Raw genomic sequence first — 21,049 nt, 5'->3', positions numbered from 1 at the left:
CAAGAGCGATGAAAAGATTTACGGTGACAGTGCACCATAGCATGAATGTAATCCATGTTCCCAGAGCATATCTTTAAAATGGCTAAGGTGGGCAGGACGAGCTCAGCTGGCACAGTGCCCCCTGACACGTTCAGAGGCCTGGGTTAGATCGCAGCGTTGCATAAAATTGGACCTGGTGGCCGTATCTACAGTCCTCACACTTAGAAGACAGGCAGGAAGACTGTGAGTCGGGTCTAGCCTGTGCTACATAGTGAGACCTGCCCCCATCTAACAAAGGGAGAGTGCTTAGCTAGCATGCCCAAGGCCCAGGGCTCATCCGTAACACCTACAGAGCAAAAAGCAAACAAAGATTAAAGTAATATTTCAAGTAATATATATTTTGTTAAAAACGAAAAGGAAACCATAAATGCAAGGCAGGTAGGGCTGATCCCACCTTCTGGCCCCACGGCACAGACGGGATTGTGGCACACACATACACGTAAACTAAAACTGGATGTGGTGTCACACACCTGTAACCCCAGCACTCAGGGAGGCAGAGGCATGCGGAGCTCTGTGAGTTTGAGGCCAGCCTGGTCTGCAAAGCAAGTTCAGGACCACTAAGGCTACACAGAGAAACCCTGTCTTGAAAAAATATGAATGAGTGAATGAATGAATGAATGAATGAATGAATAAGTTGGACTTGAGCTGGGCAGTGGTGGCACATACCTTTAATCCCAGCACTAGGGAGGCAAAAGCAGGTAGATCTCTGAGTTTGAGTCTGGCCTGATCTACAGAGCAAGTAAAGGGGAGGGGTGAATTTAGGCAGGAAGGTGACCTGGCTTGCTTTGCGCCAGGGAAGCTCCTGTGCTAATGAGCACCATAATACGGGAGGGACCTTGAGAGCTTACATCACCGCCCAGTGCCTGTGTGTCCCAGTGCCTGTGCACCCCTGACTGGGTCTTCCCTTCAGGGAGCGGGAATGGTCTCAGCAGCCCCAGTCCTTTGGAATATAGCCCTCGGTCCCAGGCACCATCTCCAGGGCCCATCACCTCCCCAGCACCTCCAGACTTGGACCCAGAGGCTGTGCGTGATGCCCTCCGAGACTTTCTGCAAGAGCTGCGGAGTGCCCAGCGGGAGCGGGTGAGGCTGGTGGAGATGGCTGGTGGGGAGGCCAGGGCCCAGGAAAGAAGAAGCTGTGGTGGAGAGCAGGGGTCTTCCTCTCCCCTCTATGTTGGGGCTACAGGATGAATTTAAGGTCCAGACCAGCACCCTGAGTCAACAGCTGGCTGAGGTGGAAGCAGAGAGAGACCGTGCAGTCTCAAGGGCCAAGCAGCTGCAGAAGGCGGTGGCTGACAGCGAGGAAGGTGAGTCTTCCCCCGGGGCCCTCTGCCCTCTTACACTTCTAGCAGCTGAGGTGGGAGGCTAGAGAATCGGTGTCAGAGACCTTCCCTGGGCAGCCCCGAAGGGCCCAAACCTACAGGCCCTCTGGGGAACAGGCAGAGCTTGGAGCGGGTGGGCTACAGATCGGGCCTTCCTGGCCTGGTTCAGGGCCTGGGCCTGCCACGCCTGATGGGATTGGGTGGTGGCTACAGCCTGGCGCAGCGCAGACAGGCGGCTGAGCGGAGCCCAGGCAGAGCTGGCCCTTCAGGAAGAGAGTGTGCGGCGTAGCAAGCGGGAGTGCAGGGCTACGCTGGACCAGGTGGCAGTGCTGGAGAGGAGCCTGCAGGCCACCGAGAGCGAGCTCCGAGCCAGCCAGGTAGGCAGGGTGGTGGGCCCATGGAGCAGGCCCCAGCGTCCTCTGCGGTCCTCTGCCTGAGTCACAGCTTACAGGGACAGTCTGTGGCTCTTTCCATTGAGCAGACTCTAGGCCGCTGTTGAGTGTTCAAGTGCTTCAGGGAGAAGGGCTTGGGCCTGAGTCAGAGAGCAGGGTCAGAGTTGGCCTGGAACAGCCTGCTGTCCAACTGTCGCCCCTTGGGTGAGGGCCACCTGCAATTGCTACACAGAGGCAGAACCCATAAGCTTTTGGCCAGGCCCTGTATCTCTGCACTATTGCTGGTACAGTTTTTGATGTGTAGGTTTCCACATGTCTGTGTGTCCAGGGCCAGAAGCCTGGGCCTTGGGTGATGACAGTCCGGCCTCGCACAGCTGAAGCCCCCTGCTCTATCTGGCTGCCCCCACCCCCGCACTCCTGTCTCTGCCGGGGACAAAGCTGGAGCTATATTGTTGTGTCTGCAGCTTCAGCTCTGGCTTTTGGCCCAGCAGCCCCTGGGGCCTGGGAGGAGGCCAGGAACAAAGCTGGGTGAGAGCCAGAGTGGGGCCCCTCTTCCCTCCAGGCCAGACAGAGCAGGGAGGGGCTTGAAGAAGCATGAAGCAGGAGGCTTTAGTGACACCCAGGACCAATGAGTCTCTGGGGTACTCGTGTGGATTGAATGGACCCAAGTTCCTTCTGTCCTTTGTCCACTCTGCAACCCCCTTCACCCAGCCCTGAGCCGGGGACGGGGAGTCATTCATTAGAATCCTGAGCGGCCCCGCTCCTCAGCAGTAGCTGCCAGGCTCAGCTCCGGTTTCAGCTGTGCTCTGGCCTTTTCTGGAAAGCCCTTTTGTGGAACAGGGCAGGTTCCAGCGTCTACATTCTGCAGCCCCTCCCCAAGGATCTTATGAGTCCCCAGGTAGTGCCACTTCTGGACCAGTCTCCCAGTACAGACATGAATGGGAGCCAGAGTGGGAAAAGTACATCCTGGCTCATAACACATAAGACTTCACTTGAACAAGACAGTTCTCGGACCCTTACGTCAGCTCAGCCTGTGATAAATGGGGAAACTGAGGTCTCAGCAGCGACAGGCTGGTCCTGGGTCACACAGTCCTTGAGGCTGACCCTACTTTGTCCCAATGGTACAGAGGAGTGTGGGGAGGGGTGGGCAGGCGTTGGGGCTGAGCCTTGCTACCTACAGGAGAAAGTCAGCAAGATGAAGGCCGCCGAGGCAAAGTTGGAGAGCGACAAGCGGCGGCTGAAGGAGGTGCTGGATGCCTCCGAGAGCCGTTCCATCAAGCTGGAGCTGCAGCGGCGTGCTCTTGAAGGCGAGCTGCAGCGCAGTCGCCTCGGCCTGGGTGACCGAGAGGCCCATGCTCAGGCCCTCCAGGATCGAGTCGACTCTCTGCAGAGACAGGTGGGCCCCTCTTCCTCTAAGCCACACCTGCATGCCCTGTGCCGGGCTCTCTCCAGGTATCGCGCAACTCCCAACTCTGTGAGGCAAGCGTTTTCACCCTCAGGTTTCAGAGATGGGCAGAGTCTCATCTCAGAGTGGTAATGTCCTTGCCCGTCACAAAGCCAAGTTGACAGGGCTCAGGATAGGGTGGTTAGCCCTTAGTGGGGTGAGGCCAGGCTATAGTAGGCTGAGCCAGTGGGAGGTCATGCCAACGGGAAGTATGGATAAGGCCCCGAGAGAAGTGAGAGGATCGTGGGTAGCAGTCATGGTGGAGATCACAGCAGGAAGAGAACCTTGACCGTCCTCTACCTCCCTGACAGGTGGCGGACAGCGAGGTGAAGGCAGGGACCTTGCAGCTAACGGTGGAGCGGCTGAATGGGGCACTAGCCAAGGTGGAAGAGAGCGAGGGGGCCCTGCGGAGCAAGGTGCAGAGCCTGACAGATGCCCTGGCCCAGAGCAGTGCCAGCCTCACCAGCACCCAGGATAAGAATCTGCACCTGCAGAAGGCCCTGAGCACCTGTGAACATGACCGCCAAGTGCTCCAGGTCTGGGGCTCCAGGGTCTGGCATATGTGGTTCTTCCACTGAGAGTTAGCAGTAAGAGCAGCTGTGGAGGGACCTGACAGTAGCTAGTGGGGCTGTCAGCCAGGAATCCTGAGGACCATCGAGAACAGGGCTTGAGGTAGGAGCGGGTCAGAGAAACTAGTCAGTCATGAAGCTTAGAGGGGGTGCTGCCCAGGGAGAGAAGAAGCCTGTCAGCGGAGGTCCTAGGTGCAGTCTGGGATGTGAGTGCTGTCACCATCAGCCAGGTCAGTGGACATGCCTGGCAACAGGCAGGACCAGTTAGGTACTTGATCCTCCCGATGGGTAGACTCTGAACCTCCGGAGAACTGGAGACTAGAGGGAAGCCTTTGGTCAGGCTGGCAATCTGTCTCCCAGGAACGGCTGGATGCTGCCAGACAGGCCCTGTCTGAAGCTCGGAGGCAAAGCAGCTCCCTGGGTGAACAGGTGCAGACTTTGAGGGGTGAGCTGGCCAACCTGGAGCTACAGCGGGGTGATGCTGAAGGCCAGCTGCAGCAGCTGCAGCAGGTGAGGCCTGGAGGGCCTCTCTCTACAGGGGTGCCCCATGTGGCCCTTGGCAGAGGGTGGGGAACCCCTCTCAGTTTCACCCCAAACCTTGACCCAACCACCAGTGAAGAACCTTGGCTCATCTGACCCACACTCACGCGGGCCTTGTCACCTACTCCGTGAGTGGTCACCCTGAGGTGCAGTGGGATGATGGGCTGCTGGCTTGCGGTGCAGGCGCTGCGACAGCGGCAGGAGGGCGAGGCCATGGCCCTGCGCTCTGTCCAGAAGCTTCAGGAGGAGCGGCGGCTGTTGCAGGAGCGTCTGGGCAGTCTGCAGCGTGCGCTGGCCCAGCTGGAGGCTGAGAAGCGTGAGGTGGAGCGGTCAGCGCTGCAGCTCGACAAGGACCGTGTGGCACTTAGGAAGACGCTGGACAAGGTGGCCTGCTCTGCCGGGGGGTTCCTGTGACTCCAGTGTGCCACCTCTCCTGATGTCAGATCACCCGACAGCGGCTCCTACGAGCCCCCTGTGAGCCCCTCCACTCCATATTCCTACCAGGTGGAGCGGGAGAAGCTTCGAAGCCATGAGGACACGCTTCGGTTGAATGCAGAGAAGGGCCGCCTGGACCGCACACTCACGGGGGCTGAGCTGGACCTGGCCGACGCCCAACAGCAGGTCCAGCATTTGGAGGTCATCCCTGCCCCTCCCCTGGCCTGGTCCCCAGTGCCATTCCCATGCTGAGTGCAAGAAGCTGGGGGGTGCATATGCCAGCAGGGGAGCCTAGAGCCTTTGGGAGGGTGCTCCCCTGCAGGAGAGAGACTTTGAGGCTCATTAGTATTTAAGCCTGTGATGCCTGTGTGCAGTGGATGTGTGGAAGTCTGAGTGTCGGTGGGTGCTTGCTTATGGGTACAGCATGAACCTCATGGGAGCGTGTCCTGTGTCCGTGTCAGTGTTTTCACACGTGCAGATGTTAGGCTGGCGTGCCTTTGTATCCGTGTGTGCTTCTGTGCAAACAGGCTCGCTTTTGACCCTGGGTGTGTGGAGGCCAGGCACTGGTGGAGTATTTTTAAGTGCATGCCTGCCTGAGTGGGCGTCACCGGGGCCCCGAGCCAGGATTGGAAGGCCCACTGTCAGGGCCAGCGAGATGAGGGATGAGCGCATACCACTGTGCACACCAGGCTTGAACCCTGATGGGAGTCCCTGTCTGTAGGCACAGGTGGTAGCCCTGGAGCGGAACCACAAACCGGTCCAGCTGGAGGCAGACCAGCAGCAACTGGAGCTACAACAGGAGGTTGAGCGCCTGCGCAGTGCCCAGGTGCAGACGGAGCACACACTGGAAGCACGGGAGCGAGCCCACCGCCAGCGAGTCTCTGGGCTGGAGGAGCAGGTACGAGGGCCTCCCTGGGAGAAGACGGAGCCTGGGCGGAAGTGTGGGGCTGGAGGAGAGGGCTGGTCATGACCACTGTAACTTGAAAAGGGCCGAAAAGATCGATGCTGGTACCAGCCATGGCTGGAGAGATACGACTTCGGCCCCAGTGTCTCCTGGCCTAAGGCTCGGTCTCTGCCATCAGACCCTCCTCCAAGGCACGCCTGCCTTAACAACCTGGGATCCCAGGAGAGAAGGGGCACTTTTCCAGGAACACTGTTAAGAGCCCAAGATATGAGGCTTACTGGCCAGTGAGGTCACTTAGGGCCCTTCTGGCTGTGCCTAGAGCAGAGCTTAGCTGCTTGGATAGGCCCACTCCTGCTAGAGTCTGGCCCAGCCAGCTCTTCCTTGCCTCTCTCTGGCGCTTCATGGGACAAGGTCCCCTCTGGATAGTGCTAGGGATGATAGACAGCTTGATAACATGGCAGACCTGGGAGTGGACACAGGGTTCTAGCTCTGTGCAGTGATGCTGGGCAGAGCTGCCTCACATGGCCGAGCCTCTGACGGGATAAGGGTGCATAGCATACAGACACCTAACTGCCAGGATGGGCAAAATGAGCGCAGGCTTTCCCACTCTGAGGCAGCAGGTGGAGGCTGCTGACTGGGTCCTTCCCTCCTCCAGGTGTCCGTGCTGAAGGCACAGCTGCAGCAGGGGCTTCGAAGGCGCTCAGGATCTGTCTCCCCACCCTCTGGCACCTCAAAGACATGAGCCCCTTCTAGCTGGCATCCTGAGCAGAGTCCCCTGGGCACGAGAGAAGGGCCCTTTGTAGCACAGCCTGCTGTCTGAGGAAGCCGGGGTGGCAGAGATGAGGGGGCCACGGTAGCCAGGGTCACACAGGTGGTCAGAGTTGCTACACCACCTGTGCCACCCCAGGCCCTCTCCTAGAAGAGCCTGCTGATGGCCCAAGGCTCTGCTGCTGGGCTGACCCTGCCACGCTCAGGGAGAGAGCTTGTTTCTGCCAGCAGTGGAGCAGAGCTTCCCCCGAAAGGACACCTAAGCAGGGCCCCTCTGGGGAGCTCGCCCTTGGGTTCTTTTAGGAAGCTCCTTAGGAAGCTTAGAGCCCTTGTATTTTTGTACCTTTTTATGATGTTAACTGTGGAGAACTCCTATGCTTTTTGTAACATGACCTGTTTTCTAGAATTGTCTGTACACACAAATGCTTCTTCCGTCTGGGGGTTGCTCGGGAGAGCAGGGGCAGAGGCTCAGCAACCTCACAGGGCCTGAGGGGGGTCCCTCTCCAGCAGATGGTGCTATGCCCACCCCACGAGCTCAGGTCCTTCTCTGGATAGTGCCAGGGCTTGGTAACAGGGCGGGGCTGGGGCAGACAGTCTTGCCCTGGCTCTGTCGAGCGATGTTGGGCAGAGCTGCTCCATGTGGCAGAGTTACACGTGTGGAGTAGGAACCCTTGTCCTGGTGTGGCGACAGTGAGGCTCACAGAGCTCAGCATCTCCAAGACTGCTCTGCTCATTCTCTTCTCTCAGAGTCCCATAGCCAGGCCCTGCCCTTGGCGCCCACTGCTGTGAGCCTCTGGGTGGTCACTTAACACTGTCATTTGGGGACAGTGATTTTACCTACTGGACCTGTCAGGAGGGGCACCTGGGCCGGCATGGGGAGCACCGCAGAGTGGTCGTGCTGTTCTCGAGTACACATGGGGAGCTGCATCTTGGGAGGGAGTGTCAGGGTCCATGCCTCTGGGTGGTCAGATGGAGCCGGGGCTGGAGTAGGTGGGTGTGGGGCATAGAAGTAGAGATGCCTGGCACTCCCTTCTAAGGAGCGGGGTAGCCTCGTAGGGACCGGCAGTACTGGTGGTGGTCAAGTTGTCCTTGGACCCAAAAATGACTATGGGTCTTCTGTAAAAACTTTATTATTTTGTATAAAACAGACTTGGTCCATGCCTGGGAGTGTAGGAGATCCAAGCAGACCAGCTGGGTGAGGGCACAGCCTACCTGAGGAGACTGAGAAGGAAGGACTACCCCCAAGGCACTGAGAAGGCACATTGAGAACCCCAGGCTCCACATGGGGCCTTCCATGAGCCCCACTAGGGGGTGGAGACTGGACAGTCAGGAGCCCCCATTTCAGGGATGGCCACAGGCTGGGGAGGGGCCCGAGGCAGCTCTGGTCACTTCCAGGACAGCAGTACACTGATGTCCAGGATGAAGGGGAGGGCAGGATGGGAAAAGCACCAGGTCAGGCGGGGCCTGAGGTGGATCTGAGCTTCGTCCAGGGCTCAGATCCCATACCAGCTCCACCCTAGCAGCCCCCACAGCTCCTGGCACAGGAGACAGCCACAGATTGGCACAGGCCATTGACGGCCATCACGCCACACTTGGAGAACTTGTCCCGGCACAGGTCAGCTGTTGGAGGGAGGGGAAGTCAGGATGGGAACCCATTACCCCATACTAATGATGGAGGCGGGGGAGCTTGCAGCATCCTACAAATGGGTCTGAGCACAACCCCTGCCAAACGTTATAGATAGAACATGGCCAGGTAAGGACGTGGGTGGTGGGTGCTGCCAGGACAAGGGGTGGAGGCTTTCCTACCTCGGAGAAGTTCCTCGTGGGCACAGACTGTGCGGACACATATTTCCTTGTTGACGACATACACCCGGCGGAGGCTGGGGGATGACCAGGGAGCTGTCAGCCACACCCTCACCTGCTCCCATTGGGAGAGCCCAGGAGTACAGGCCACCCCCAGAGCTGAGCCCCACGTGAGGGTTCAGCGCCTGCGCCTCCACACCTTCCCGCCCCTAGAGTCCCTACCCCGAGCCCTCACCTGTAGAAGCAGACCTCGTTCAGACACTGTTTACAAGGCTTGTGGATAGAGTAGAGGCGGGTGCACGGGTACTGCTCCTCACGGCAGTCTGAGGGCAGAGTCGGGGGCTCACAAGGGGTCCCCGTGCACCCTCAGGCTGCCCAGACACCCACACAAATCAAGCACCCAGGTAGCACAGGGCCGCTCAGCGTCCTACCGTACACAGTCACAACCCCAGCTGGAACACAAATGGACAGCTACCCCACTTGGTCACTGGATCATCACACTAGCTCACAAGCCGCTCTCTAGCCCACCGTAGCCAACTCAGCACACACAGGTGGGCTCAGATTCTTCAGGGCCCTCCTCTCAGGGTGGCACTCAGTCGGGCTGGGCTTGCTGGCCCTCCTTCACCTGCCCACAGGCACCACCCAGTCCAGGCTGTGAAACCAGCACAGTGCTGCCCCCCTCCCCCCCCAGTCTCTGGCCAGATGTTAGTGGGGATATGGGGTGGGCTAGCCTAGGCTCTGGTCAGATGCTAGTGGGGATCAGGGTGGGCTAGCCCAAAGCTGCCTAGTGGCATGTCTGCCAGCCCCCCCCCCCCCCAGCATCCCACTGTTGCTCAACCCAACTCCCAGCGCAAGGCCCTCCCCTTCTGGGAATCACGCCAGCTTCCTCCAGCTTCCACAGGGTTCTTACCAAGAGGCCCGGGCTCCGTGGGCTCAGTCTCCAGATCCCCTGCACCTGGCAGTTCTGGTGTGGGGAGATAAGCAGGGGTCACCAGGATGGATCTGATAGGGTAAGGGGCACCCACCCGTCTCAGGGCTGGGCCAAGGGAGACAGCATTACCCGGGGTGGGGGCCGGAATGACTTCCTGTGGGACTTGCTGCTGGGACTGGAACTGTTCCTCAGGGGGCCGAGGACTCACTTCTGCAGTGGAGGGGGGTTCGGAAGGAGGCGTCTGCTCACTCTCCCTTGTAAGGTACCCACCAGTCCCCACCGGGCAGCCAGCCCTGCCGTCCTACCCCAGACCTTTACCTTGGTAGTCATAGTAGTCTGCGTTGTCTGGAAGTAAAAAGGGAACAAAATGGGCAGGGTCAGCCAGTCCATGGTCCCAGGAGAGTGGGGCCAAGGGTCACAAATGAGCCAGGGACCTGCCCCTGGGATGCCTATCACCCCACAGAAATGGGGCTGACCCACATGTGGGGGGGCCGGCAGGTAGGCATGGCCACACTGGGGCTTATCTCTTACCAATCTGGTCTCCATAGTGGTTGTACTGGACATGGTCCGGGAACGGGGGCAGCGGATCCAGGTCATATTGGCCCTGAGCCAGCAGGCCTGCCGAGGGGAGGGGTCACATGTGGCCACCCCACATTGCAAGAACAAAGAGAAAGCAGGTGGTGGTGGCCCTAACCTTACAGCCTGACTTGACCTCACAGAATTCAAACTCTAGGTCCTGGGTCAGTTCCCTGCCCTTGCCTGACCCCTCTGCCCTGGACGGCCTTCTGGCTGCTCCAGGAATTCTCACGCTCCTGTCTGCCTCTGAGCCTTTCACAGGCCTCTTCCCAGGCCGGCTCCAGGTCTGCCGGGCCTATCCCTGACCCACCTCCCCTGCTGTGTGTTTCTGTCATAGCACTCAACAGCATCTGAAATTTACCAGGTCAGCTTGTCTGATAGTTGCTTCTTCCCTAGTCTGGCCACGTGGGGGCTGGGTGTGTCCGCCTAACTCACAGCTGTATCTTGGTACTCGGCTCACAGTAGGAAGTCAACGCAGTCATGTTCGGCGCCTCCTAGGTCTGGCAGGGCCTTGGTCCCCAGTGAGCTCTCCTCATGTGATGGATAAGACCCTCTCTAAAGCCAGGACTGTACAGAAGGGTAGAGCCCAACCAGGTCTAGCACCCAGTGCCTGGGCTTCCTGCCTTGAGGCTCCTTCATTGTGTGGGACGGGCCTGACGCAGGGTGAGGAGCTGGACAGCAGAGTTTGGCCATGAAGTAAGACAGACCCTCACATGGGACCCACCCCACCAGCTGCTTACCAGGCATGAACAGCAGGAAGAGGCAGGCAGCTCTCATGGCCATGGAGTGAGGAGGCTGTGGCGGCTGGAGGGGGAGGAGAGGAGAGCCAGCTGCATGCCAGCCCAGCTAGCCCAGGATGGCAGAACACGTTTTTGTCCCTGAGCTCAGTCTGTGCAAGGGCCACTCAGAGCCCGGCATCTGGAGGGGGAAGGGACATCCGAGTCCCTGCTTGTGCGAGGGGGGAGGCTTTAAACCACGTTCCAGGGCTCAACTTTTTTTTTTTTTTTTTTTTTAAAGACTGGGTCTTGCTGGGAGGCAGTAGCACACACCTTTAACCCCACAACTCCTGGAGGCAGAGGCAGGTGGATCTCTAAATCTGAGGCCAGCCTGTCTACAGAGTGAGTTCCAGGACAGCCAGGGCTACAAAGAGAAACTCAGTCTTGGGGAAAAAAAGCAAAGCTCCTAATTTACCAAATGGACAGATGCTGCTCCCTGAGGAGACAGCTGTAATAGCCACTCACCCTGAGCTGGCTGTGCCCTGCACACTTACTCACCTCTGGCCCATCACCTTCTGATGTGCCATGCGAAGTCCAGCGACCTCAGGCTCATCCTCCGGGTACCAGCCCTGCCCAGCCCACACCACAGCCAGCCACCGGCTCAGCAGCATTTGCCAGGCCTGCCACCTGCTCCCAATTAGCCTCTGGGCCCTGAGCATGCCGCTCAGCAGGAAACCACATGCATGCAGGCCCCAGGAGCCCCCAGAGCAGCCAGGGCTGGGCAGTTCTCCCAACTCCAACTCCTGCCAGGTCCGGGCCTCCCAAGACCTGGCTGTCTTCACTACAGACGCACACGCACGAGACTGAGGCCTGTTTGTCTGCAGCAGCAGGAAGCGTGGGGAGGAGATGAGGGTGTCTCTGGCTCCCAGCACGCTAACGGGGAGAGGTGAGGTCACTTGGCTCCCGGGCTCAGAACCCTTGACATGACAATGGAGTATAGTTTTGGAGACGGCACTGGTCCATGCCTTGCACAAAGTTCCTAATGCCCAGGAACCCCTTCGTGGGTCCAGCCTTCGGTGCTGGCTGGAGTCGGCTGGCAATGCCCTGTCCTCCTCAGTGGACAGTGAGCCCACAGGCTCATCCATCCCGAGGACTCCCGACCCAGCATGGAAAGTTCTTCCACACAGCTTGAACCCCAACTCTGATGCAGGACACTCCCCTTCCCCAGGAAAGGGGGAGAACAGGGGAAGTGCAGAAACAGAGAAGAGAACCTCAGTTTCCCCAACCCTGAGGTTTCTTGATACCTTGCCCTTCTCAGATATCTCACTTAGGAGGCCAGAGGCCCGTGCCACTTTATATCCTTCCTGTGGTGACCACTGCTCCAAACTCCCCACATTCCCATTCTTTGAACTCTGGGCAGCCTCACGGAAGGGGGCCACCAGGTCCCAACAGACTGGAGGCTGAGCAGAGTCCCTGTGCCGGAGGAGGCACTGAGTGGCCGCCAGTGTGTCAGAGCCTTCCTCCCACACTCTCGCCCAGGCCCAGGCATATGGCTGGGATTGGGGCTCATTGGTTAGTTCTGGCATGAAGAAGAGAATAATGAATTGCTCCCAGGGGACAAGGAACAGTCGGGATGGCTGCTCTGCCCCCACCTCTGGCCCTTTCCACAACTTCAGCTTTCCCTCGGTTCCTCTGTGGTTCTGGGGGGCCAGGACCCAGAGCCCCCTCGCTGGCTCAGACCGAGGGGGCCCCTCCAGATGCTGCAGTCCTGCCACACAGCTGGGAACAATCAGCAGCGGAAACTTGCTGAGGCGCTGGCTGGCTCTTCACCTCGGGTCTCTCTTTGTCTCTGTGTCTGACCCCTGCCCCACCCTCCCCATCCCATACACTGGAGGGGGGGAGCACAAAAAACCGCCCTGTCCCCCGGCACCCCATCTCTTGTGAACCCTAAATTCAAGCTCCCTGCCAGTCCTATCTTGCACCCCCCAACTCGCCAGATGCCCCCTCAGCATCCGCTCCTTATCCCGGGGCCAGGGTCCCCGCAGTCCTCCCTCGGGGATCGGAGTACAGAGCGTGGCGTCCCGACACCCCTGGGTGCGCCCAGCCCACGCCTACCTGTTGGGGCCCCCGCACGGTTCTCTAGTGAAGCTGAGAGTGCCGCCTGCCGCCCGCAGCCAGAGCCCCCCTACGGCCCCCAAGGCCCACGCCCGCCCTTAGCCCGGAGTCGCTGGGTCCTAGAGCGTGCCGTCACCGCCGCCACGAAGCACCCTCGAGGCTCTGGCCCCTCCCCAATGCTGCTAGGTCTGGGTCTGGGCCTGGTACTAGTAGAGCCAGAAGGCTGGTCACCCCCTTTCATGGAGGAATCTCAGCCTCTCCACCCAGAGCCCAGAGGTCACTGGGCTAGAAATGAAGCCTTGCTTGTTTCCTGCCATTTCTCTCTTCTTCCTTTGCTTTCTCTCCTTCCTTCCTTTGCTCCTCAATATGACCCAGGGCAGATCATAATCAACAAACACTCAAGTCTAATTTCACAAACCCCCAAAACTGATCTGACAACCACCCAACACTGTCTGATTTGACCCTGGGAGTTGACCTTAATCCAGGGACAGCCCCACAATTTTTCCCTTAGCCTCCCTCTGCCCACAGTGCCCCAGACACTAATTCTTATCTTGGAAGTCCAAGTTTGGCTCTCAAGGGACCCCAGTTTTCTGAATGACCTGCACTGCCTTGCTCCGTGTAGCTACTAAAATATAACAGGGACCTTGTCAGCTAGGGAGTGGGATCTCTGGGGCGCCCGCCACCTGTCTCTTGTTGTCAGGCTTGTTGTCCCACTTGGGTAGGGAAGGGAATCCACCTGACAGAAATGGTGCCTTCTGTACTTGACAAAAAGGGGAAACTGGGGCCCCACAGCCACCACTGTCAAGGCACTGACTAGAATCTGCGCTGCTCCGGCCCACTCCCCTGGCCCACAGGTGAGGGTTAGGGTTAGGGCTCTGTTCCTGGATGATCCCCCACCCAGAGTTAGAAGCTATGAGACATCACTTTTTCTCTGCTTTGGACTTGAGGCTGGGCACATGCCTGCCCAATGGACCCGTGGAGGATCACCAACCTTGGCATCTTGACTATGGTGGTTTGAATGAAAATGTCCCCCACAGGCCCATATGGAGGAGCACTATTAAGATGTGTAGCCTGGAGCACACCTGTAATCTCAGCACTCAGGCAGGCAGAGGCAGGAGGGTCTCTGTGAGTTCGAGGCCAGCCTGGTCTACAAAGTGAATCCAGAGAAACCCTGTCTTGGGGGGAGGGGGGGGGCGCGGGGAGGAAAGCATGGCCTGGTTGGAGGAAATGTGTCATGAGAGCAGGAAACAAGGGTCTGGGGATTGGGGTGGGCTTTGAGATTTCAGAAGCTGATGCCTGGCCCAGTGCTCACTCTTCCTGCTGCCTGTAGATCGAGATGTAGAATTCTCAGTTCCCTCTCCAGCAACATGTCTGTTGGCATGCTACCATGCTTCCCACCGTGATAATGGACTAAACCTCCAAACTGCAAACCAGCCCCGATAAACGTTTTTCTTGATAAGAAAATGCTGTGGTCAGGCCAGGTGGTGCTGGTGCATGACTTTAGTCCTAGCATCTGAGAGGCAGAGGCTGATGGATGTCTCTGGGTTCAAGGCCAGTCTGGTCTACACAGTGAGTTCCAGGACAGCCAAGGCTATACAGAGAAACCCTGTCTAAAAAAAAAAAAAAAAAAAAAATTAGCTGCTGTGGTTGTGGTGTCTCTTCGCGGCAATGGGACAGTGACTAAGACACTGATCTTGTCCAGCCACAGCACAGTGCTGCCTCTAGGTGCAGGGCTTGCCTTTTCAGCCTAGCCTGCCCCAACATCCCCAGAGCTACGAGTGGCTACGAGTGGCCTGTGGATGGAGGCGGCTAGGAAGAGGAAGCAGCCCTCCTTTCCTGTCCTCCCTGCGCCGAGGAGCCAAGCCAACTTGCGTCTCCAGGGCAGAGGAGCCTGGCCAGCCGCCCATGGTGGGATGAGATCAGATGCACCCACCCTTCCCAGGGGACAGGGCTTGTGGTTCTGGCTGGAAGACCTGGGTTTAGAGCCTGCCTTTATCTGAGGAACCAGACCACAAACACATCCCAGGAAGTGGGAGTGGCAGGCAGAGAGGACAGGCCACCAGTGAGGTGGCTCTCAGGCTCTACAAAGCCCCCACTTGAGGCAAGCGCGTGGCTCCTCCCTCCTGCTGGGGTAGGAGGGCTGGGAAGAGGGAACCTCAGTGCAGCCGCTGTTGTGACCTCAGCCTCAATTGAGCCACGACAATCTATAAGACGGGGTTGGACTGTCAGCTATAGGGCACCAGATAGCATGAATAGGAGGCTAAGCTGTATGTGACGTGTATGCCGCCCACACTGGGAAGCATGGTGTCAGATGAAAAGGACACTCAGAGAGGTGACCAGTGTGACCAGGAAGGGTGAACATGGAACTTGGGCAGGACACACCACAATGCCTACATTACATGACCAGCGTTGCCAGGGCAGGAAAATCACCACTTTATTTGCTACGCTGACAGCAGCTCTGCCTAAGTCAGTAGCTGCTATGTCTACACAGGATGGTCTGAAGTGGGGGCAACAGTCAGCACTTCCCCAGGCAGGTGTGTCCGGGCAGGAGCGTGACAACTGCCAAACTCAGGGCTGTGGGAGGCGTTGATGGGTACTGTCTCTAGAGATGGGTCCAGTTACGGCTCAGGGGCAGGGGGATCCAGTGTCCAGCATGCCCTGTAGGCCTACGCTACCTCACGGAGTTGATGGGCAGAGTGGGCCAGGGTTGTTCAGCCAGCTCCCGTTCCAGCCGCTTGAACTGCTTCTTGGAGGCCCGTTTAGGCCGGAACCGCTGCAGGCAGGCTGGGAGACACTGGTCCAGCACACTCTGCACAGGGTAAGGGAACGCTGTGGAGGGACACTGGGGCCTGGGTCCTTCCTCCACATCCCTCCACGGCTTCCATCAGTTCGGGGCCTACCTCCAGCATGAAAGCTCCCACGAAGTTGAAGGCGACCAGACCCAGCAGCAGCAACTTGAAGGAGCTGTCTGCAATGTTCCTCAGTCCTAGAGGCCCCTGCAGGAGGCCGGGGACCAGGATGAGGCCCACCAGGACAGAGCCCAAGAGCGCCAGGGCCACCAGGAAGGGCACTGGGGGTGGGGGAGTCTGTCAGCAATGGCGCTATGCCCTGGGATGCATGCACGTGCACACACGCACACCCACACTCACACGCTCTACTTGGGGTCCCTTTTACATTCCAGCGGCCACCCCTCAGCCCCACCCCCAGCCCACCACGCGGCAGCACCGTTGGTGTAGAGCGGCTGGCGGAAGGGTGCCCCCTTGGACACGGCTGCGGCCAGGATGAGGTACTGGAAGCCAGACAGGGAGAAGACCACTGTGTTCTCATAGTTGGGCAGGTTGTCGGGTGCGGGCACAGTTCTGTTCAGAGGCACAAACCTGGGGACCGTGGCGGTGGGGTTATGGAAGGAGTGAGGGGTGCTAAAGGCAGGGACAGTGCTGGTACAAGGGACTCCACTACGTACCAGGGCTGGGCTATGACCAAAAAGTAGCCCCCAAGCTGGATGCCGGCCACCAAGGCCACCTGCAGCAGCAAACTGCCAAGTACAGGCACACTCAGTAGGGCTCCTGGTGGCCGGGCTCGCACCAACGTCCTCGCAGGGCCCGTGCGGCTCATGAGCACTGCCACTGTGGTGGTGATGACCAGGTCGATGGCTAAGAACTGTAGGTCTCCCAGGTTGGTGTTGATCTGTGGCGGGTGAGAGAAGGGAAGCTGAGGATCAGCTCTTGCAGAGCCCCCGGTCCTCACGGAACCTGGAAAAGGATCCTTCGGCTCTGTCCGGCCCAGCATCCTTAGCTGACACAGGTGGGCCTCAAGCTTGATGAAGGAGTTGTGTCCCAGTGCTCTATGGCCCCGTCGGATACACGCTGTCCTACCACCTAGTCTGATGTTGGGGTCTCTAGTTCCTGCGGAAGGCTGTTGTACATATAGCAAACACCCAGGCTGGCGGGGCAGAGGGGCTGCCTGTGGGGCCTGCCACACTGCCTCTGCTCTATGGAGACTCTAAGGTGGATATGGATCCGGCCCATTGCACCCCTGTGGTCAGGGGAGGCTTGCCCTGAGCAGGGCCAGGGAAGGCCCTGCGTCACTCTGCCTGGGTTCTGCCTCATTCTCCCCTGTGTGTGGCACCTGAGAGGCACACACACAGAGACTGGGAGCTTCGGGAGTTAGAGAGAGCTGTTAGCACACACCAGCGGCCCCACTTTTCAAGACCCGTATCCAGTGGTTTTGAACCACATGAGCATCACTGCCTGAGTCATGGCAGGCGAATGACAAGAGTCACACGTCCTAGAAGGTGCTGGGCTCCTGGCCTCACTGCGCCGACTTCTCCCTGGTGGGACACTGGTGGAGAGCAGGCTAGGGGTCGGGACTTTACTGCTGCTCACTGTGTAGAGAATCAGGACCGAGATGAACTGGGTCAGGCTGTAGAGGGCCATGTACTTAAAGACGCTGAACGAGGTGTCCAGAGAACAGCGGCCTTCCCTAGGGGCAAAGATGGACACCAGGGGCTCAGGCTGCGGACAGGCCCCGCCTCCCCTCCCCCGCCAGCCCCGCCTGCCTTACCTGATGACAGTGGGCACACACTCTATACTGGCCATGCTGGAGGTGAAGGGTGAGACCACCGAAGCCTCTGCTTGGGACAGCGAGATGCCCACATCAGCTGCCTTCAGGGCCCCACAGTCGTTGGCGCCATCTCCGCACATGCCCACACAGTACCTGACAGAAGAGAGGTGAGTAGATATGGCCTTTGAAACAATCCCATCCCCTCCTCAGGCTATCAGAGTCAAGCCGAATGACCAAGTGATAAATGAATGTAATTAGCTTTGGCACAACAGATACAGGACAGCCTGGCTGGGCACTTTTTTTAAACAGCTTTGGGATGGCTCCCAAGGTCTCTTAAACGCTAGATAGGCACTCTACCACACTTCCAGCCCAATCTGTGTTATTTACTATTTCTATGTTTGTTTATTTATTATTAAGACAGGGCCTTGCCCCTGGCTGGCTTGGAGCATACTAAACTATATCCTCAGCTCCGGTTTCCTGCTTGCCTGTGTGAATCACTCTACATAACACACACTGGCCTTGAACTAACTGCCATCCTCCTGCCTCTGCTTTCTAAATGCTGGGATTATAGTATATGCCAGCATACAGCATGCCCGGCTCCTGGGTGCTTCTGGAAGGTGAAGGGTAGCTAATGCCCGACGAGGGAAGTGGACAGATGGACACTGTCATCCCCGCTGGTCCTGCGGCGCCCCGGCACACAGCACTCACTGAAGCTTCTGCAGTTCACACACCAGCTCTGTCTTCTGCTCCGGGGCCATGCGAGCAAAGATGGTGGCCTGCACCAGGACCTGGAGCACGAGAGGGGAGGGCTGGAACATCACCTGGCGTGTGGAGACGGGCCGCACAAAGCCTCTCCCTGGGCAGCTCTACCTTGGGCAGCAGCTTGGGAAAGTGTTTCTGAAGGACAGCAAAAGTGGGCCCGCTGAGGGCCAGGTGACGGGGCTGGGGTTCCATCTCCACGGAATAGCCTGTGGCCTTGATGGGATCCTAGGGATCAGCAAGCTCAGTCAGTATGCCTTTCCCTCCCTGGAGAGCTGGGCTGGGCTCAGGGGACACGGCATCGAGGCATCGACGGGCAGGGAGCAGCCAGAGTTGGCGGGTCTGTCTCACCTGGGCCCCGTTCCAGACCGCACAGGGCTCGGGTGGCAGGAACTCAAGGGAGGCGGGCTGGCCGTGCTCAGGGTGCGTAGCGTGGACGAGAACCAGGTGCTCCTGGGTGCCCACCATACCACAGCCTCTGGCCACGGTGACTGCTGTCTGCAGGTTGTCCCCTAGGGGTGTGAGGCATGGTGAGCTTCTTATACTGTCCAGGTCCTTGTCACCCTAACCCTTACAGGTAAACCATCCAGGAGTACTGTCGACCGAGGCTGAGCGGGGCAAACTAGCCATGTCCCCAGACCTGTTTCTTCAGTGTAAATGGAGCCACTAGACTCAGAGGAGCGACTGGGGGCCGACTCCAGCGGTGCACTTCCCATGTGGCTGCGCGGATGGGGCACCGCGGAGGTGTGCTTGTGAGTGAGCGCAGGACTGGGGTGTGTGAGAAAGACAGACTGCCCGCTGAGGCCCTTTTACTCCAGAGGGAATCCTCGATTTATGAGACCATCGCAGCCTTCTCGCCTGACGCTAGGGAACCCAGAGTGGTGACATCCTGGTGGTCCAACAGGTGAAGAGCTGCGCTCTTAGGAGCTCATTCCACTCTGAGCCCCAGTGACCTCATCTGTCAAATGCAGGTGACAATGACACGTCATGGATACTGTGAAAAGACTGGAAAGGGACTGGCTCCAAAAAGATGCTGCACAGGGGATGCCGGGAAGCCACCTTTTGGCCAGGCCAGGGCAGGCTGTGTCCTCCTCACAGATCCCCGGGGCCATAATACCTGTCACCATAATGGTACGGATGCCCGTCCTCCTCAGGGTCTGTATAACTTTGGTCGTCTGCGGCTTCAGCAGGTTCCGCATGACCAGCAGCCCCAGGAGGCTCAGCTCCTGCTCCACGGTGTCCCTAGAGGGTGGGATCTCTGGGTAAGAGGTCAGGCAGGAATCAATGGCCCTCTCCCACTGTCCAGGCGGGGGCACTTGCCTGGGCTCAGCACCTCCCTCCAAACACCCCGGGGGTGGGTTCACCTTGTCAGCTGCCGAGCGGCCTCGAGGCTGGGTGCAATGGCCAGTGGCTTGCCAGCCAGGGCCACAACTCGGTAGCCAGCAGCTGTGTAGCTCTGCAGCACCTGGGTAAAGTCGCTGGGCACTGTGGGGAGAGGCAGTGTCATTAGGGCTTGTGGTGGGTCAGAGGCCGGAAGCCACCCCACTCCATGCTCACACCCAGGGTGGACTCTGGGCCTGGCCCCTTCACCTGTCTCAGGGCTGCAGAGGCTGGCCACAAGCTCTGGGGAGCCTTTGACGTAGGCCTCAGGCTGGGTGGCCCCTGGCCATGCCACCACTACGTCCATCCGCTGCAGGGCAGAGGAGAAGGGGAATCGGCAGAGGACACTGACTGGCTCCAGTGGCTCCGCCTACAGGTGGAAGAAGAGGTTTGGGGCTGGCTGAGGAGCCCACTCCCGAGGCCGAGGCCCAGTCACCCCGCAGCTCACCGTTCCCTGCTGCTGGGCCACCCTGGGTGGGGGTCTCATTACTGCCAAGACCTGGGTCCCGGGTGCTGAGTCTGCAGCTGGGCCCTCCTCCAGCACCTGTGTTGGGGGGCAAACAAAGGTTAGGAGTCAGAACCTTGGCAAATGGGCAGCAGGACTATACACGTGGAAGACCTCATGACTGGAGGGTTATGGGTAACATGGACTTTGGATCTGTGCAGACTTAACTCCACACTCTGGCTGTCCCACTGAGGGATGCTGGGTAATAATCTTGGGGAAGTTACTGCTAGCTCCAGGGAGCAGGTTTCAAGCTTGTGCTAAGGCCACAGTAGTAGTGGAGGAAAAAAGGTGTACACAGTGGTGTGCCAGCAAACAGCAAACGCTCAACACAAGGCTCTGCCATGACTGACAGTGACGCCGGCGTGATAGAGACCGCTAGGGGCCCAGTGGTTGACAGAGACCATTACAAGGTAACATTCCCTAGTCCTAGCTGGCCTGAGGCAGGGGTCTGGCCTGCTTGGCCTCCTCACCCAGCCCGTAGACTCCACCATCTTGAGATCCATGGGGTCGCCCACCGGGGTGTCATGTAGCTGGCTGAGGGCATGACAGGTGGCCAGTGCTCGGAGAAGGGGCCCCACGGGCAGGTGGCGGGGCTCTGGGACCAGTGGTAGCAACACCTGCCCCGTCAGGGGCACTACCCCCATTACGTCCAAGCCGTCCTCCGTGAGGGTGCCTGTCTGCAGGGGGACAGTGCCAAGTCCTTGGTTGAGTCAGGCCTCGCTGAGCCAGCCCCCACGCCCAGGCAAGTGCGGAGGCCTGCTCTGACCGTGTCCAGCCGTCGCCAACCTCCACACCCCTCCTGGCGCCTGACCGTCTTCCCTCTCCTCGGTTCACTGCCCCAGCCCCAATGGTCAACACAAGCCTCTGCTCCTCAGGCGCTGCACAACTGGGTTTCCCTGCCTCCACCACTGCTCAGTGTGTCCCGGGGTCACCGTGTCCTTACAGAACCACACACCCTCGTTCCCCCCAACTCCACACGGGAGTGCCTAGAAGGAGAAACTGACCTAACCCATCAGTGCAGCTCTGGGCTAATAGCCACTGTCCACACAGGGCTGTGCTGGGCGGCCACTTCACCCCCACCCACCCACACGCGTACACCAGTGCCCATGTGCTGGTCCCTACTGGACTGCAGGACCATGTGCTTGCGCAGCAGGCCCGCAATGGTTCATCTTATCTGCCAGGCATGAGCTGGCGCGGGTAGGAGTTGGCCGTGGAGGGTGGCCCATGAGCGTTCCCACTCCTGGGTGGGGCGCTGGGTACAGCAGACAGCTGCTGAAGTGCCCAGCCCCCC

The 21,049-nt window shown here is 58.9% G+C and overlaps 3 protein-coding genes across 7 annotated transcripts in view; 1 reads left to right on the top strand and 2 right to left on the bottom strand.

Annotated features, from left to right (window-relative positions):
- The window catches only part of Crocc (ciliary rootlet coiled-coil, rootletin), a 36,101-nt gene extending 29,291 nt beyond the window's left edge, over positions 1 to 6,810 (top strand). Inside the window, exons 28-37 of one of the 5 annotated variants that reach the window (XM_055610935.1) lie at positions 950 to 1,119; positions 1,223 to 1,343; positions 1,572 to 1,735; positions 2,931 to 3,146; positions 3,506 to 3,730; positions 4,124 to 4,273; positions 4,538 to 4,687; positions 4,808 to 4,939; positions 5,460 to 5,636; positions 6,298 to 6,810. In XM_055610935.1, the coding sequence (XP_055466910.1) occupies positions 950 to 1,119; positions 1,223 to 1,343; positions 1,572 to 1,735; positions 2,931 to 3,146; positions 3,506 to 3,730; positions 4,124 to 4,273; positions 4,538 to 4,687; positions 4,808 to 4,939; positions 5,460 to 5,636; positions 6,298 to 6,384 (1,592 nt within the window). In that variant the 3' untranslated portion in view covers positions 6,385 to 6,810. Of the gene's footprint in view, positions 1 to 949; positions 1,120 to 1,222; positions 1,344 to 1,571; positions 1,736 to 2,930; positions 3,147 to 3,505; positions 3,731 to 4,123; positions 4,274 to 4,486; positions 4,688 to 4,807; positions 4,940 to 5,459; positions 5,637 to 6,297 lie in introns of all 5 variants that reach the window. The other 4 variants (XM_055610934.1, XM_055610933.1, XM_055610932.1 and 1 more) reach the window with 4 other exon arrangements.
- A 720-nt stretch (positions 6,811 to 7,530) lies between these two features.
- Positions 7,531 to 12,615, bottom strand: Mfap2 (microfibril associated protein 2). Its single transcript, XM_055610936.1, has 9 exons — positions 12,552 to 12,615; positions 10,461 to 10,524; positions 9,676 to 9,762; positions 9,463 to 9,489; positions 9,274 to 9,354; positions 9,124 to 9,177; positions 8,449 to 8,536; positions 8,217 to 8,290; positions 7,531 to 8,030 (listed from the first exon to the last, which is right to left on the bottom strand). Exons 2-9 carry the CDS (start codon positions 10,501 to 10,503, stop codon positions 7,927 to 7,929), a joined length of 558 nt encoding a protein of 185 aa, XP_055466911.1. The 5' UTR covers positions 10,504 to 10,524; positions 12,552 to 12,615; the 3' UTR covers positions 7,531 to 7,926.
- A 2,349-nt stretch (positions 12,616 to 14,964) lies between these two features.
- Positions 14,965 to 20,468, bottom strand: Atp13a2 (ATPase cation transporting 13A2; the record flags this gene model as incomplete). The annotated part of the gene is made up of 14 exons (XM_055611407.1): positions 14,965 to 15,360; positions 15,452 to 15,621; positions 15,777 to 15,928; positions 16,015 to 16,238; positions 16,937 to 17,033; positions 17,115 to 17,267; positions 17,823 to 17,902; positions 17,985 to 18,101; positions 18,225 to 18,385; positions 18,991 to 19,115; positions 19,238 to 19,358; positions 19,464 to 19,623; positions 19,702 to 19,797; positions 20,229 to 20,468. Coding segments are annotated over 14 exons (2,034 nt in total), but the record flags the coding sequence as incomplete, so codon positions are not given.
- Positions 20,469 to 21,049: the final 581 nt, after the last annotated feature.

This window comes from Psammomys obesus, unplaced genomic scaffold (genome assembly GCF_907164565.1).
Source record: "Psammomys obesus unplaced genomic scaffold, mPsaObe1.curated_primary_1811, whole genome shotgun sequence".
Lineage (NCBI taxonomy): Eukaryota > Metazoa > Chordata > Mammalia > Rodentia > Muridae > Psammomys > Psammomys obesus.
The sequence above is the reverse complement of the archived record's forward strand: the minus strand, read 5'-3'. Positions and strand labels throughout refer to the sequence as shown.

Excerpts from the sequence above, each read along its gene's own strand:
- Mfap2 (XM_055610936.1), bottom strand. The coding sequence starts at position 10,503 with ATGGCCATGAGAGCTGCCTGCCTCTTCCTGCTGTTCATGCCTG. Across the intron at positions 9,178-9,273 it reads CATTCCGGCCCCCACCCCGG|AACTGCCAGGTGCAGGGGAT; the intron begins GTAATGCTGTCT and ends TCCCCACACCAG. Across the intron at positions 8,031-8,216 it reads CCACGAGGAACTTCTCCGAG|CTGACCTGTGCCGGGACAAG; the intron begins GTAGGAAAGCCT and ends TCCCTCCAACAG.